At 35.5% G+C, this 17,761-nt stretch overlaps 1 protein-coding gene across 2 annotated transcripts in view; it reads left to right on the plus strand.

Annotated features, from left to right (window-relative positions):
- LOC137388941 (CAP-Gly domain-containing linker protein 1-like) overlaps positions 1 to 17,118 on the plus strand; it is a 46,361-nt gene extending 29,243 nt beyond the window's left edge. For both annotated transcript variants that reach the window (XM_068075445.1, XM_068075444.1), the window contains exons 10-18: positions 2,109 to 2,233; positions 3,601 to 3,910; positions 4,722 to 4,829; positions 5,672 to 5,800; positions 6,572 to 6,681; positions 8,569 to 8,780; positions 12,299 to 12,428; positions 12,546 to 12,697; positions 16,170 to 17,118. In XM_068075445.1, the coding sequence (XP_067931546.1) occupies positions 2,109 to 2,233; positions 3,601 to 3,910; positions 4,722 to 4,829; positions 5,672 to 5,800; positions 6,572 to 6,681; positions 8,569 to 8,780; positions 12,299 to 12,428; positions 12,546 to 12,697; positions 16,170 to 16,210 (1,317 nt within the window). In that variant the 3' untranslated portion in view covers positions 16,211 to 17,118. The remainder of the gene's footprint in view (positions 1 to 2,108; positions 2,234 to 3,600; positions 3,911 to 4,721; positions 4,830 to 5,671; positions 5,801 to 6,571; positions 6,682 to 8,568; positions 8,781 to 12,298; positions 12,429 to 12,545; positions 12,698 to 16,169) is intronic.
- The last annotated feature ends 643 nt before the right edge of the window (positions 17,119 to 17,761 follow it).

Genomic DNA, 17,761 nt, shown 5'->3' on the forward strand with positions numbered 1-17,761 from the left:
CTATTTCTTATAGAATCTATCTCCACACGTGTCTCACTCATCTGTCTCTCTATTAAATTTATTTTATGATTTTTTTTCTAACATTCTATCTGCTTACAAATATATACGTATTTGCGCCATTCAGGTCTATAGATGTTGCACAGGTAGCAGTAAGGAGACAATTTCAGTACCATTTGAATGTAGGATTGAGTGAAAGGCCAAACAATGGTGACAATGTAGAGTTGGAATCATCCTAAATAAGAAAATAATAAATTGGCCCCTCGCTCCAAACTGAAAACTCTTTTCATTCTTGATATAGTCCTGCCTCTACTTTACTCGGGTTCCCACCTCACCGCTGCTATTCCTCTACATCTGACTGCTCTCACTCATATTTTATTCATTCAAATCTCGACACACAGTTATTCCATTTTGATTTAATTTGTTTCATATAAATAACCAAGTCATTAAATTTGAAACTCAATGTTTTTTATAAAATTTCTTTGTATTCTGTGCGATTCATTCCACATCCCGAAAAGGTAATGATCAATACTTCCATTATTTATTGTGCTAAGTCAAATACATTATATGAAACTATGCAAAACAACTAAAAAGAGAAATCCAAATTATATGTAATAAAAATTAGTAATACTTTTGTTGTTACTTGAAGACTCACGAACTGAAGTTTAGATTTAATGTGTATGTATGGTGGGTGGTATAACGGTGGTGGGTGGGTGGTATAACGGTGGTGGGTGGGTGGTATAACGGTGGTGGGTGGGTAGTATAACGGTGGTGGGTGGGTGGTATAACGGTGGTGGGTGGGTGGTATAACGGTGGTGGGTGGGTGGTATAACGGTGGTGGGTGGGTAGTATAACGGTGGTGGGTGGGTGGTATAACGGTGGTGGGTGGGTGGTATAACGGCTGAGGGGAATATCCTGTGTCACTCAAAGATATCCTAGATATAGTTTTTAATTTTTTTTATTATTTTAATGTTTATTTGTAATTTAGACATTGTTTTTCATTTATTTACTAAATTGCGATACTTTGATAAATTGTTATGGTAGTTGAATGTTGAGTATTTCTACATTTTACTGTCAAATATTCGGTAAAACTTATTGTGTGTGCCGAAGAACTTTTTATATAGATATAGAAGATTCTTTTTATATAGATATAGAAGATTCTTTTTATATAGATATAGAAGATATACAGCCAGGGTTCGGTTCTATAACAGTATAAATGATGTTTGTATTAGAGTGCAAATAGCTCATCTTTTTACACTATGCTTATTATCTGATTTATTCAGAAGTAATTGCGATATTTGTATTGTTTGCAGCAAGTGCAAACATTGGACTGGTGATATTTATATAGCTATATAGCTATTAACTGTTGTGTGTTCATCTGTTTGCTTTTTCTGTCACCATCTTTATTCTCTAATTGGGACAATTATTATTCTGAGGCATCAGAAGGTGGCTGAGTTGCTCGAGTGGTTAGAGCACTGGTACAAAGAGCTGAATTTCATGGGTTCAAACTCCATATTGACCAATATTTTAGTTATTTGATCAATTGCGGGTGCAGAATTTTGTGATTGTGGGAAAGTTGGTACATTTCAAACAATTGCTATTGGAACAGAAACAGGCTTTGACATTCATACCACACTTTATCATTTCTGATAATTTAGCATTCAAAAGTCAAAATGATTAAAAATACAGGTTATATTACCGATTCTGTGAGTCCTCTTAAAAAAAGCTCAAATGAAGCTGATTTCAGATAGAAGGAATTACAATAAAAATACAAAATACTATTATGGAGGCTCATATTACAACACCGTGGTGCTGTTTGTATATTATAGTCAAGATTTTTGCCAACTTCGGGTGTTTCCCACGATTTCTTTAGAAAGTTTTTTATTAAAGCGTAGAATTAGTTATTACTCAGGTTTCTAACAACCATATTTTCATATGCTTTAGCTTATTCGCTTCTGCTAACACCGCCAACCTCTGCTAACACCACTGACCTCTACTAACGCTGCCGACCCCTACTAATGATGTCGACCTCCGCTAGCATTTTCGGCCTCTGCCAGCATTATCGGCATCTGCCTTTTAGTTCAACTTGTCTTGCGCCTCTCACCATACAGGAGCGCCTGATAGAAAAGCTCAAGAGCCAATCAGCTTCTGAAGCAGCGCCACCTAACCAATCAGATAATGATCATTCATCACACACACTTTCACTGCTTCACCAGCAGCTAGCCGACAAGAGCAGGTATTGCGGGCTTTCACTCACCACCCCTAACTATTGCTTGCTTCCATTTCATTCAAATTTGTTACATATACTTGCTATAACATTGGTGGAGCTACATGTATTTTACACCCAGAATTACCTAGACTTTACCCTTTTCACCACAGCTGTCACATGTTTTTTTCTATTGTGAGGGTAAACTGACAATGTTAAATGCTATTGCGCTAATAGTAGCGAATAACATTACAGATTAGGGTTTGAATAATTTTTTTGTGTGATTTAGACTCAAAGGTTCGTGGTCGTTGCAAAATATCAACCGGAAACAGCTGCAACACTATATAATTACATTAAAAGGGCACGCTTTTTGCTCTGTGTTATTGTTCATTCAAATCCTTACTAATGTAAGCATACAATGCAGATGATTTCAGAATTTTGATGAAACAAGCCATTTCTGAAAATAGCTAATTTTTGCAAACCATTTAAATTGATTTAATATTCAATTTGTTTCCGAGTTGCTGCCAGAACGATGTACATGTGCATTTTTATTTTTGTAAAAACTGATTCTTCAAATAACCTGACAAAGGTGATTCACTGTTAAAGTCTCTTACCTACAAAATGATGTTAACAGGTTGTTTCGCCTGACACTCGCTCAACAGGACCATTACAAAAATGCGATTGACCGAAGACTTGACATTGAACTTTGTGTTTTGATCACATTCGGTAGAGGAACGCAATAAACACAGGACGTTGTTCAGTGTGAACTTGAGTGTCATTCAGGATTTACTTTATTCGTTTGATGCCATGAATTTTATAACATTTCAAAGGCCTAGACTTTCATGCAGTTGACATGAACTGCCTACTACTAGTAGTTGACATGAACTGCCTACTACTAGTAGTTGACATGAACTGCCAACTACTAGTTGCTTGAAAATGTATGCATTCATCTTGTTTTAATTAAAGAACTTGCATAGATTTTTGCATAGACTTTCTTTCCTTATAGAAAAACATCCAGTTTGGGAGTTTTCTTTCCTTGTATAAAAACATCCAGTTTGGGAGTTTTCTTTCCTTGTATTAAAATATCTTGTTTTGGGGTTTTTCCAACGCTATCAGTTTCAAGAGATCCCTCAATTCTTGTGTTAGTAATCATTGTCCTTAGAATGTTTAGGAGGGCTGTGTGAAAGTCCAGAAATCATTTTACTTGCAACTTGAATTTTCTTTTATCTATTTATCAAGGTGAACCTCTGAACACGTTGTTATGCTTTGTAAAGCTATTTATGTGTAGATATTGGTAATCATATTAATTTACAGTTCATTGGTTGTTGTCTTCCACTTAGTCTGTAGGATTTTGTGGTATAGCATAATCTCATGTCAATGGATTATTCTACTTGCAGTCAACTAAAAGCATCGCAAAGAAATTATTCAAAATTGGAGCAAAAGGTGACGCTGCTTCAAGAAAAGATTAGCTCATTAGAATCTCAGCATAGTAAAGATAAACTTGTATATATCCAGACAACAAACAATACCTTAGAGCAACATAAAATAGACATAGATATTCTTAAAGAGGATCATAGTAAAGAGTTACATAGACTTAGAGAGGAGCATAGAGAGAATATTAATAACATGCGCAAGGAATATGACGCCTCCGTTCATCAGCTAGAGGTACAGAGTAGTGATCAGTTGACTTCTCTTCAACATCAACTGGTAAGTGTACCAGATAGAGATCAGAGTCTACCTGGGATCATAACCTTTTTTAATGATTTAATGCATTTTTCTCAAAAATTGGACACTTGGTTATTTTGTGAAAAATTATCAAATAATATCAAAACATACTCAATATACGTTAATTTACTGCATAAAACTAAAATATTATGGAGATGAAATTGCTAGAAACTGGAATATTTTTTGAATTTTTAGCTTTCAAATTGTCTTTCTCAATGTTTGCTGTGATTTGTTTGGCGCATTTGATCTAAAGCAGCCATATTTACATAAAGATATTAAAACAAGAAGGCGTGGCTAAAATGGCAGTATGCAAGTTGTACTGTGGTATATAGAAACCTATGTATGTGTATAAGTATATATTATAGAAAGTTTATAATGGTCATACCAAAGGACTTGGACAGAAATGATGCAGATTTTGAAAAAATCGATAGATGCAATGTAAAAATTAGATCTCACAACAAGATAATGCTTTGGTAATATTATTAGTTGCGCTAACGGACATCTTGTTTTACTCAATTCTACTTGCTACATCATTGTAATGGAAAGAAAGTTACCATTACAATTTAGTTACCATAGTTATCGTGTCATTATTTTGTATATCTAGATAGTTAGACATACATGTGTAACTAGTAACAGAAGCTCTGGAAGTACAGTGAGTCATGAGTTATACCGGTGAAATACAGTGCAAATATCTACTGTTAGAAACCGTGTTGTCCATGGCGTGGCAGCTGTGTTACTATAAAGAGTTTGCCAGGGTGATGTGTAAGTAACTTACCTATACTTTTCTTTGCAGCAAAAGCTTCAGAAGGACTACACTAGTCTTTCCAAAGCAAAGGCAGCATGCATCAAGTGTACGTCGCTCACTGATCAGTTGGAAAACATTCGAAAGCATTCAAAAGAGGTCAGTGTAAACTGAATACAGTAATTCCTCCTACTTTGCAGAGGTTCCGCTCCAAACCCTGCAAAATGGGATTTCTCTGAAATATAAACTAAATTCTTCTAAAATCGAAGCCGTAATTTTAACACTTTCGAACACTAAACAGTTTTCTAAACGTTTACGATTACCACACATGTAAGTAAATGTACATGTCACCCTTGTACAGTACATTGTACATACAATGCTGAACTTCATGAGACATTAACGACTAATGTATGGTAAAGCATGACTTGGAGGAGAATCAAGGCTAAAATCAAGGCTAAATACTCTTGAGTCAATCAGGGTCTGGATAGTAAAATGATGAAAGCACTTATTGACAATTCTCTGAAAAAGGAGGAGGAGAGATGGTAAACATCCGTTCAATAGTTAAAAAGTGGTCTCAGACTATAATTGTAAGGACTTTATTTTTATTGCTGACATCATCAACCAGCTAGTTACTAGGGAACTTTTATACCAATAGATTCATTCCTTAGAGGCAAGACTGACAGTGTGTACATATATAAATAAAACCCCGCGATACAGCTGAACCATGATAGCTATAGTCACAATGTAGGAGAGATGCTGTATAACATTTGCTATGAATGACAAGCTCTAAATCTATGCTTTCTACATATGAATAATATGTCAGGTCTTGGTTGACTGTCAGACTGTTCAAGGTTATGTAATATATCAGGTGTCAACATATTCACTAGGTGTCACTTAATGCGCTTGATTCTACTGTATCTCCAGCATAACATTGGACAACACTTGCAGACACTTGGTATCCTTCTCTTCTGTCATGTTCACTACAGAGAACATTGTTACAGGTAGAGACTTGCAAAGATAAGCAGATACAGAAACTTTCTAAGCAGGTAAAGAACCTTTCAGCAGAGAAGGAGAAGCTTAGCAGCGTTATAGACAGCAAATGTCAACTATCTGAGAGGTTGAAGCAACAGGTTGGTATACCTGCTGTTCTTACTTGTACTCCTAAATATTGTTGCACTCTATTATATACATGTAAATATTATATGGTTGTTTCAATTATAGTTTCATGTGGGTCTGAACTAAATCATAAATATTTACACACAAAATTCATATTTTGTTGGTTTCCTCAATAAATAATCACAATTAATCACTGATGGACTATGGTAACTTTCCACTGAGCCAAACGTATGGAGGTAACGCACAAGTTAGTCTAGTTTTTGAAGTTGAGTCATTTCAATATGGTGCATATTTGTTCCTTTAGCGTTTTTCATTTTCACCAACTAAATGTATACATCCTGAAATAGCAAACTTGTTTAGGTCTTTTAGTAAGCATTTAACGAAGAAAACAACAGCATTGTTCCTGCGATCACCTTTTCTCTCTTGAGCAGATTTATGCTCTATTAGCATGCTGTGGAGATGTGTAACTTTTTTATTGATATGAGCAGATGTTTGTAACTATCATAATTCAGCGTCGTTGCACACTGTTACAGCAGTTGAAATAGAACCCAGCTTGCCTGTTATGACTCCAGAATAGATGTTTTACTATGGATATCCTTTTTTCATGCTATACACCGATTGTATTCCTTTTATATTCATCCTATCATTCTCAGTTTGTCCGTAACCAAATGAATGCTAGGTAAAATAACCTTTTTTACCAATTTTCAATCAGATCTCAAAAGACATAGCACTCAGTCTATTAAGCCTCCAGTCACATATCTGTATATACTTTGGTTTACTGGCAGGTATCAGACACCCAGCATCGACTGAAAACATGGCAGCAAGATGTTCAGAGTCAAGTGGAGGCAAGTAAGCTTCAGTCTGAAAAAGACCTGAGTGAGCTTAAGACGGAGCTGTAAGTGGCTTTCCTTTGATTGCTTCTGAATTCAGATTTATAGATCATTGGCAATGGTTTGTGTGATGTCCCGTGTCTCATGTGTCTGTGGTGTATCAGGTAGTTTATATGGTGTATCATGTGGCATATCAGGTAGTTTATATGGTGTCTCATGTGGCATATCAGGTAGTTTATATGGTGTCTCATGTGGCATATCAGGTAGTTTATATGGTGTCTCATGTGGCATATCAGGTAGTTTATATGGTGTCTCATGTGGCATATCAGGTAATTTATATGGTGTCTTATGTGGCATATCAGGTAGTTTATATGGTGTCTTATGTGGCATATCAGGTAGTTTATATGGTGTCTTATGTGGCATATCAGGTAATTTATATGGTGTATCATGTGGCATATCAGGTAATGTATATGGTGTCTCATGTGGCATATCAGGTAATTTATATGGTGTCTCATGTGGCATATCAGGTAGTTTATGTGGTGTCTCATGTGGCCTATCAGGTAATTTATATGGTGTATCATGTGGCATATCAGGTAGTTTATATGGTGTCTTATGTGGCATATCAGGTAGTTTATATGGTGTCTTATGTGGCATATCAGGTAATTTATATGGTGTCTCATGTGGCATATCAGGTAGTTTATATGGTGTCTCATGTGGCATATCAGGTAGTTTATATGGTGTCTCATGTGGCATATCAGGTAGTTTATATGGTGTCTCATGTGGCATATCAGGTAGTTTATATGGTGTCTCATGTGGCATATCAGGTAGTTTATATGGTGTCTCATGTGGCATATCAGGTAGTTTATATGGTGCCTCATGTGGCATATCAGGTAATTTATATGGTGTATCGTGTGGCATATCAGGTAGGTTATCATGTATCATGTGGTGTCTCTTGTGGTATTATAGTTAAACCTCTTCTGTTTATATAATGCTGTTTCCTACAGATATCTCTTTCCTTCACCATACTCTCATACCTCGACATATGAGTTTAATGCATTCCAAGATCGAGCTCGTATGTCGATTCTCTCGTATATCAGTTCTCAAAGCAGTTTTTTTCATATCAAGAAACTAAATAGTAATAAATCTATTTCCCGTCCTCTGCAGAAACCAACTAAACTGGAAATTACAATGGAAAACCGTGTTTTTAATGCGACTGCTTTCCATCTACTATGTAAGGACTATGACATGTGCAGTTGTTCTTTCTTCTGCCTTCATACAGTCTACTCAGGTTTTCACAGGAATTAAATTAAATTATCAAACTCTATTCCATACGTGTGGTTATAGCCCAGCAGATAGTTCAGATTTTCTCTCAAGAATATATCATAGTAGGTAAATTATTTGAGCTAATTTTCATTAGCGCAACAATAACATAGTATTTACAGATATGGTCCTCTAGTTCAGTTCTTACTCCCTGTCTATAATCATTATCATTGATATGTTAATATAAAACTGGTTTTTATATGGCTGAGTAGTTAGGAGCTAGTATATGAGTACTAGTGGTACTAAATGAGTACTATGAGTAGCTAGTTGTATGAGCACCCCTAGTTATGATTTGATAGAAGTTATGAATTAATACCAGTTATGAGTTGACACTAATTATGAATTATGACCTGTTGTGAATTAACACTAATTATGAGTTAAAACCCAATTAACAGTGGTTATGAGCAAACACTGATTATGGTGGTTGATACGTACAATACCAATTCCAACTCTTTTATCTCCACTGAGTCAGTTCTGCTTCAGTTAATATCAGTATTTACTGAAAATAACATTCTATAGACGAGGCTAACAGATAATTCCCCTAAAATGATGACTTGAATGTTTGGATTTATCTGTATTGCACTTCTACCAGCCAACAATGCAATATATCACATTCTTCTTATATTATCCAGTGAGTCTTCGCAAACTCTCTTGGGGCAGCTGAAGAGAAAGTTGAGTCTGTCTGAAACAGAGAATAGCAAACTCACTTCCTCCGTCAGTTTCCTTTCTGGTGAACTGCACCAGGCCAAGGAGGCAATGCTGGTTGCTAGCCCAAGAGGCCTAGGGAATGATGGGACATACCGAGACACCTCTGATTTTCTCTTTAATGAACTCAAGCACCAAGGTTGGTCGCGTCTCATTGCCTGTCTTAGTTTTATATATAATGCTTTGCAGAAGGGTCTCCTTTTCAGCATTAGCTTGAATGTCAATATCGCGATATCTCTCAATGATTGATATAATATGGTATTTTATATATTAGTTTTTAATATATTAACAATATATATTGTTGTATAATGTTATATATTGCTGCGATATACAGTCAAACATGGATAACTCGAACTTCACGGGACCGAGCGAAAGTGTTCGAATTATCAGAGCGTTCAAGTTATCAGAGCACTGTCACAAGTCCATGTATTTACTTATTTATTAGTGGATACATGTACATACACAAACTATAATATAAATCAAAAGCACAAATGGCTTGTTTCAAATTAAATGCTTCTAATGTAAAGTTTAAAACGTTTTTGTCAAAAAGTATAGAGATTTTTCTATCACTTGAGATTGGTTTGTTGTTTGAGGTGATGTTATTGCCAGGACGTTTTTTAGATTGACATTGGCAAAACTTGATCGTTGTTGAAATGCTCAAAAGAAAAGACATCAGTACATATACAAACTATAATATAAATCAAAAGCACAAATGGCTTGTTTCAAATTAAATGCTTCTAATGTAAAGTTTAAAACGTTTTTATCAAAAAGTATAGAGATTTTTTTATCACTTGAGATTGGTTTGTTGTTTGAGGTGATGTTGTTGCCAGGACGTTTTTTAGATTGACATTGGCAAAACTTGATCGTTGTTGAAATGCTCAAAAGAAAAGACATCTTTTTCTTTTGAGCGTTTTACTCACGATCAATTTTGCCGATTTTTCTTGAAGTTTATGCAAAGATTACCTCACTTTACCTTGCTTCCGAAGGGCAATCGCTAAGCGAATGTTTGGTATAAATCAAATTTCACCAAACCTTTAGAAAAGTCATTGACAAAAATATTTTGTTGATGGTGGTAATAACGACGCTTATGAATTACGAAAAGTTGAGGTTTACCTCTATGGCTTGGAATAAAGTGATTTTCTAAAGCGATAACAACCGTTTCGGTAGCCGTTGGAGAAAAAACAGTTCGAGTTAACAGTGTTGAGTTCGAGTTATCTATAGCAATTTATCATTACATGGGAACGAACCAAAGAAACCGTTCGAATTAACCATGTGTTCGAGCTATCCGTGGGCGAGTTATCCATGTTTCACTGTATTAATCTAAACTCTCTCTTTAATAGCCCAATTGTAATAATTGATTGGCCTAACAAGTTGTGGATGGGACTACAGTCATACTTTGACTTACGAGCTTAATGCGTTCCAAGACTGAGCTCGTATGTCAATTTACTCGTATGTTGGTGCAATTTATTTATATATAGAACAATTAAATATATATTGATTGGTTTCCATACTCTAGAAAATGCAAATAAAACACTCAAAACAAGATATTGTAACAGAAAGAACATGTTGGTTCTTGTCCTAACTTACCACATGCTTTCAAAAAGAAACAAATAAAAAATAATGCAAGGAAATGTGATAAATTAAAATGTAAAATTAAATACATACAATAGCAGCCAACGCTAGCATTTGCCAGAGAGGGAGATATAAGTTATCCTTCATTACAACAGTTGACTTTGATAAATTTGGATTTTATCAAAGTCTTAAAAGACAAACTTAGAAGCAAATCTAAAAGCAAACTTTTATTTTTAACTTAACGTAATTAAAATTTCTTCGCCGCTCATAGTTTGAAGTTTCCTGCTGGTTAGCTAATTTTTCCTTTGTTTCGCTTTCACGACTAGCCGGCCGTTTTAAGATGAACCTATCCAAGGACGTTTTCCTTTGTCGCCCTTTCAACATGTTGCTATTAGGACGAACACATGTGTCGTCACAAAGGTTTAATGCACGACCACTAGCCATCTTGTTCGAATGTCTATTTTTATAGTTTTGATAGATAGCACCGGCCTTTTCAAAAAGCGTCGTTTCAGTTACGCTGTCACCGGCCAATTGTTTATCTTTTATCTAATGCCTGAGCGGTCTCTCCTTCAGCGGTCGTGAAGATCGCTGCGCCATTTAGAAACTATGGTTAGTCCTTTTGCAAGCTAAACGCCCCGAATATAATCCTTCTGTTTGATAATTGTGGATGTATTTCTGTCATATTGCTGAGCTAGCTCAATCACACATACACATTTCGCATATTTTTTAATAATTTTCCATTTAATATCAATTGTTATCATTTGCTTTTTCTTTGCATTATTTTTCATTTTACTGGCAAACTTTCAGTCTACGCGCAGTAATTTTAATTCACATAATTCTGCACTGAAAAGTGCGCACAAAAACATGGTACAAAAGTATAACCTGAGCAGTTGAAAAATACAGGTTGATGCTGTTGTCATAAAACACCTCCGGCATACTTGGCAACTGACTCACATGCTCGTATCTCAAACATGGCTCGTATGTTAGTGCTAAAACTTGCTTACAAGCTGGCTCGTATCTCAAGTTTCTCGTACGTTGGAGCACTCGTAAGTTGAAGTATTACTGTATAGGAAAACCTAGAATTTTATAATATCAGTAATAATCAGCAATATACTTAAGTTAATATATTTGGGTTTCACGGCAATAAGATAATACATCTATCAAAATCATTCTGTTTAAAGTCTAGTTGTCATTTTTAGTATTTGTAGAGACTTAGTTTTCTGTTTTATCTCACTGATGAAATTGCATATATATTTTAACATGAGAGTACACAATTATTTGATGTGTCACGCAATGTGTCGTGCGATACGCCGAGTGATGCATCACGCTAGAAGTCGTGCTGTGAGTCGTGCAATGCAACAGTTTGCTTAATCAAACTCCTAGTTCTATACTAGTCGCTCTTCCAATATTGGTATGATGGAGTAAGATAACTCCTAACCAGAATTCCTTGGCAGAATACACGGAGCATATGTGTGAGAAGTTTGGACTAAATTAGCCAAAATACTGTGGAAACGCATGTTTATGCAAAATGCAGACACATACAATGAACGAGTGGGCTTTATTAATATATACGTATGTGTAATAGTTACTCAATAGTTAGTCGTGTTACTTCAGAGATTCTAGCCGAAGGTCTTTGTAACAAGATATTTAGAAAGATGATTAGGTCATTGCTTTTGTTAGCTTATTTGTAACTGCTAGTCTTAATTCGATGACACACTCTTTTATCTAGGTATTGTTCAAACCCTCTAAAAGCTTTACATGTTTAATACTAAAGAGGTTTATTTATATAGGTAGCATTAATTAACTTAATTAACTGAATCATACATTTAAACTTTTCCATGCCGAATATTTCACCAAGTTCATATTGCTGATAAGTATCTTTAGATGTAATACAATTAACATTTCAATAATTATTGCGATTTGTATTTCACAAATAACCTTTGTGAGCCTGATCGATTGTCTTTGTTGGTATTTTTATTATAATCCAACTGGTTTGCTTACCTTATCTTTATGTTACCACCTGTCACCACCTGTCACCACCTGTCTCAATCTCATATTTATGGCTATCTTACCATTATCTTTTAGTTGAAGTCATGGAAGTGAACATGCAGAAGGTACACGAAGAGGAGCACAAGCTAAGAGATGAGAATGACAAGTTAAGGCAAGAGTTGTCACAAGTTCGCCATGAGCTTTGTAGCTGGCGAGATAGTCGTAGGTAGGTAGTGGGAGCAGGTCAAACTGTATATTTGTACTGTATATTAAATCAACTTGCATAATTTTTAATTGTTAGTCATTGGTCGCATTTGCATGTTATCTGCTTGGTAATTTGCAGAAGCTCTCTTCCACGGACGTTCTGCGACACTTGCGGAACATTTGATCAGCATGCCACAAGTCAGTGTTTGCGACGCCGCTCGTCGTCCTTGACTCCCCAGTCTAACCCTATCTATAGCCTGAGTAGGCAGTCACGATGCAGCATCTGCAGTGGTAGGTATCCTAGAGCTGCCAGGACAATTTTGATGCGCTTCTTTTTACTATAATAAGAAAAATGTGAGCAGGCACTTCTGCTAATAACTGTGTTAAGCAGAGAAGGATAATTAGGCATATCAACTGTATATTACCTTAGTAGACAAAAACTGATAATCAACTTGGATGAGTTTAGTTTAGACCGAGGAGTGTAGAATCTAGGGAGGATGTCTGAGACATCAGGGCAGTATTGACCATGAGATTATCTTATTGTCTCACGCTGACCTTACTGTTGTAGCAGATCTCATCTTGTACTACTAGAGAGCTGCCTTATTCCATGGTGTCATGTTTACTACTAGCTTAATATTTAATGTACCATAAAATCTGTAATTGAACATCATGGCGCTCTATTTTTCAATCTTTTTGCTCTAGTGGCGGTCAATTGGAGGGGGTGCTCAAATAGAGGCTGGCGTTGTATTTTTCAAATAGCTCGTCAGAAGTTTGGGAAGATAAATTTAGCCTTTGTCGGGGGAAGCGAATGTCACCTTTAGTTTGCCCTCTTTTTTTGGTAGAGCGATATTAAACCTTTTGAATGCAGTAAATCTGCTAGCTTACCTCCAACTTGTCAAAGATATCTTAATAAAATAAGCATTGGGAAGCCGAAAGATTTCTCCACCAGTTGATACCTGTTGCTTGCAATTAATCTGCAATGATATTATAGCTTGTGCCTTGCTTTGCAGTTTGTTAGAGTTTTTAATTTTTATTTCATTTTAAATTTGAAGGCATATTTTTATTTTACATCTATATTTAACGATGCTGAATAAAAGCTCATTGCATGCATTAATATGTTTGCTACAGTTTGCAGCCAAAACTACAATTTTATGTGCAATAGAAGTGGAGTTATGAGCATCAATCCATTGTAAGTCATGTTAAAAGAGCTGCAAGGATGCTATTAAATAGCATCCTTGCGGCTCTCTTAACATGACATTAAAATTTATAGCATGCTATTAAATAGCATGCTATAAATTTGCAAATTTGTAAGTTATACCAGGGGTGATCATAAAGTTCTCGGAATCATTTTCCTAGTCAAATATAAGACCATGTGCAGTTGTTTTGGTTGTTCCATGTTGCTAAGCAGCACGGGATTTTCCCATAGCCAAAGTTTTACACTTGTCAGAGCACCCGCAATGAAGTTATAGTAGGCAATGTCAAGGTCATTTTTTATCATTCGTCGGATTTTTCGAAAATGAATGAAGTAGAAGAGCAACGCGTTTGTGTAAAATTTTGTGTAAAACTTGGAAAGTCCGGTGCTGAGACGCTCCAAATGTTACGGACAGCTTATGGAGACTCTGCCCTTAAGCAAACAGCCTGTTATGTATGGCACAAAAGATTTAGAGAGGGAAGAACAAGTACTAAAGATGATGACCGCATGGGCAGACCGGCAACTTCAAGGACCACAACTGCCATAGACCTTGTGAGGCAGCAGGTGATGGGAGATAGGTGATTGACTATATGGGAAATATCAGCAGAAATTGGGCTTTTTATGGTACATGTCATCTTATTCTCACTGAAGATTTAGGCATGAGAAGGATCTCTGCAAAGATGGTACCCAAACTGCTCACTGACGACCAAAAAGAAAAAAGAGTTAGCTGTTGTATCGAACTAAAAGATGCTTTAACACAAGATCCTGACTTTATTTCAAAAGTTGTGACTGGGGATGAAAGTTGGGTCTATGGATATGACCCAGAGACCAAATCACAAAGTTCTCAATGGAAATCCCCTGGCTCTCCTAGGCCTAAAAAAGCTAGAATGTCTCGCTCAAATGTAAAAACGCTGCTGATAACATTTTTCGACATTAGAGGTGTGGTACACTCTGAATTTCTACCACATGGTCAAACTGTGAATCAGCATGTGTACAAATACATTCTGATAAGACTTAGAGACAGTATCAGAAGGAAACGTCGAGATTTGTGGCTCTCAGGTGACTGGTACCTACACCATGACAATGCTCCGGCTCACACCTCATTGATAGTACGTCAGTATTTGGCAAAAAATAAGGTGTCTGTGCTTAACCATCCCCCTTATTCACCTGATTTAGCACCATGTGACTTCTACCTATTCCCCAAAATCAAATTGACAATGAAAGATTTGATGACATACCAACTATTCAAAAAAATGTGACGAGACAACTCCGAAGCCTCACGGATCACGAATTACGATTAACGGTTTTTGTGTACTGAGACAATTCCTGGAACTTTACGATCGCCCTTTGTATAATGATAATCTATCAATTGCTAAAAATATATATTCATAAGCAAGTGACATAAACGAATCATACTTTTATTACATGAAGAAACAAAAATTTACTTTTTTAAAACAAAAATATTTGCATTGTTTGCTCAGATAGCTGCGTTCTGATTGTTGCTTTCGATGGAATGGGTTTTTTCTGGTTGTCCAGTACCTTCCGCAAGTTCTTCTGACCTCAATTGTTTTTCTGCACTGCCAGATGAGTCGATATTAGCATCCAAACAATTTTTTGGCAGAGCAATACTTTTACACGTTGCATTTAGTATAAATGCAATGCGTAAAAGTTTTGCTTGCTAAACGCACCCTTCACCCTAAAACTAATCGTTCACCTACCATCGCAAATGTAATCTGTTTTGTATATACAAGTACTTTGAAGTATCAAGACCGCGCTAAACAAGGAACTACTATTAGCTTGAGGCAGTTATCGATTATTTCTATGTTCTTGCTTTCAAAGTTTCAATGGAAAAAACAAAAAGCTTTGAAAATATTTTAAGGAAAAAAAAAACAAAAAGCTTTGGAAATGGTCAACGAAGGAATAAATTGTTATTTATGTAAATGATTCATTATTAATACGATTTTATGGACGCTTTTTTACTGATCAATTGATATTATGGGCTCGTAAAGATCAAATAATGTCAGTGGCGGTCAAATGAAGGTGGTGTTCAATTAGCCAGTGGCGGTCTATTTTTAATCCTTCTCTCAGAGTGGCGGTCAATTGGAGGTGGTGTTCAAATAGAGGTGGCGTTCAATTGGAGGTGGTGTTCAAATAGAGGTGGCGTTCAATCGGCGATTTTACAGTAGCTTAATATAGCTTAGTGTTTAATACGTGTTTAATACTATAATATAATAATATTATTCCTTGTCTTCATACCTTTTATAGATTCTCAAAGGAATTTGCTATATTAATATTAGCTCATTTTTGTTATTATTATAAGATTACTATTTACTAGATAGAGTCTTAATGAGGTTTAGTGTAGTCTTGTAATCCAGCAGCTAGTAGATAAGAGCAATAAGCTCACTGTCACTTGATCATACAATATAGTAAATCAGTTATAAACTTTGTATATTGATTGTTCGATCTTTCTCATTTTCATTGAAGATGCTTCCTTGTACAATTACTAAAATTTAAAATCCTTGTTATTGACAGCGGAAATATCATCATTTAATAAGCTACTATTTGTTTCAGTTCTTGGCCACTGGACAGCTGACTGCACTGTGGATGAGTAGTCTGGTCTACAGTTAGCACCTCAAAGGATTGTTACAGTCGACACCTGTAGTCTAGCGCTGAAAAGTCTCTACTACAATCTACTGCCACTACAGTTGATGCCATTTAATGCCTCCTGTTATGTTGTTTCGAGTTGTTTTCACTTTTCACTAGTGGCCTTGACCTCTCAAGTGTTTGTAGTAGAATGTAATGTATGTTTGGACTGAATCCCAATGTCAACCTCTGAATGCTTCATAGATTTCTTCCTTATTTCTCTCTCCTACCAATTCTACCTCGATGCTTGTTCAAAAGCTCTCAAATTTCTTTGCTCGTAGCTTATTGGCTTATTGTCAAGCATAATTCCATCCTTCCTTGTGATTCTTTTCTGTGATCTGAAGTTCTTATAACAGTATGTTATATATTATATATTTTATATAGTTGCACTGTATTTTATTATGCACAATTAGTATTCATTATATAGCATTATTTGTGATGAGCTACATTCCCACTAAAACTTCGAATTTCTTGTGATTTTGTGATTGGTTAATTTCAAACACTGATCTCTCAAATAGCCATGTGAATTATATAAAGATTTTAGTGTAGTGTAAAACTGGTTCTATTTGAGATAATTTATGAGATATTTTGGAGCGCTTGCAATATTCATTAGATATATTTTGATATTTGTTTAGATTTTACAAAAATTTGATTATTTTGTTTTTCCTTCTGTTCTTTTCTTGCATATTTATACATTTATGTAAGCATATTATAGATATGCCTTTCAATACATTCTATGGAATCTGCAATTGTGAATTATAGCTGACAAAATTTCATTGGAAAAGAAATTATGTCAGAATTTTATTGGTATTTTTATACATTAAACAATTATGATTGGAGGATTGTTTGATTTTAGATATTGGAAACTTTAATAAAAAAAATTCTGTACAATGAACACTAAATTGTTTTGACTTTAATTTTCATTAACTCGTGCATCTAACCAGCTACATCTCACTTCTCGTCAAAATATTCCTTCACCTAGCAATGTTACCTCATAATCTCAACCTTGCACTGAGTTCTGTATGAATTTATACTTTCAAAATATTTTGTGCGTAAAATGATATCACATTTGACAGGAAGTATAGGGAACTATTCAGCAGCCATGAACATGGATGTCAATATAATGGTGATCTCAGACATAGACTTCAACTAACCAGTGCCTGGCTCACAACTCACTTTACAAAAAGAAAATCTCCAAATGATCTCCATCAGAATTCAGCACTTCACTCTATCCTTTTTAAGCATATGTCTTGTTTAGCTGTTTATAGCGTGTAATGCTACGAACTGTGTCTCATTTACTTGGCTGGCCAATCAGTGAAAATGGGGATGTTACTGATAGCAAGTAGAATAATCACACTCTGTGGTGGAGTAATACTTATAACCTGCACCAGGTTGAGAAGCAAGGACTTTCACTTTACCGTCCTATAAACATGATGTCAGAGCAATATAACAGTAATGTATGCATACCAATTTATTACAAATACAACAAAACTTAGTTATTGCTTTCTTAACAATATATT

The sequence above is a fragment of the Watersipora subatra genome, chromosome 2, assembly GCF_963576615.1.
Source record: "Watersipora subatra chromosome 2, tzWatSuba1.1, whole genome shotgun sequence".
Taxonomy (NCBI): Eukaryota; Metazoa; Bryozoa; class Gymnolaemata; order Cheilostomatida; family Watersiporidae; genus Watersipora; species Watersipora subatra.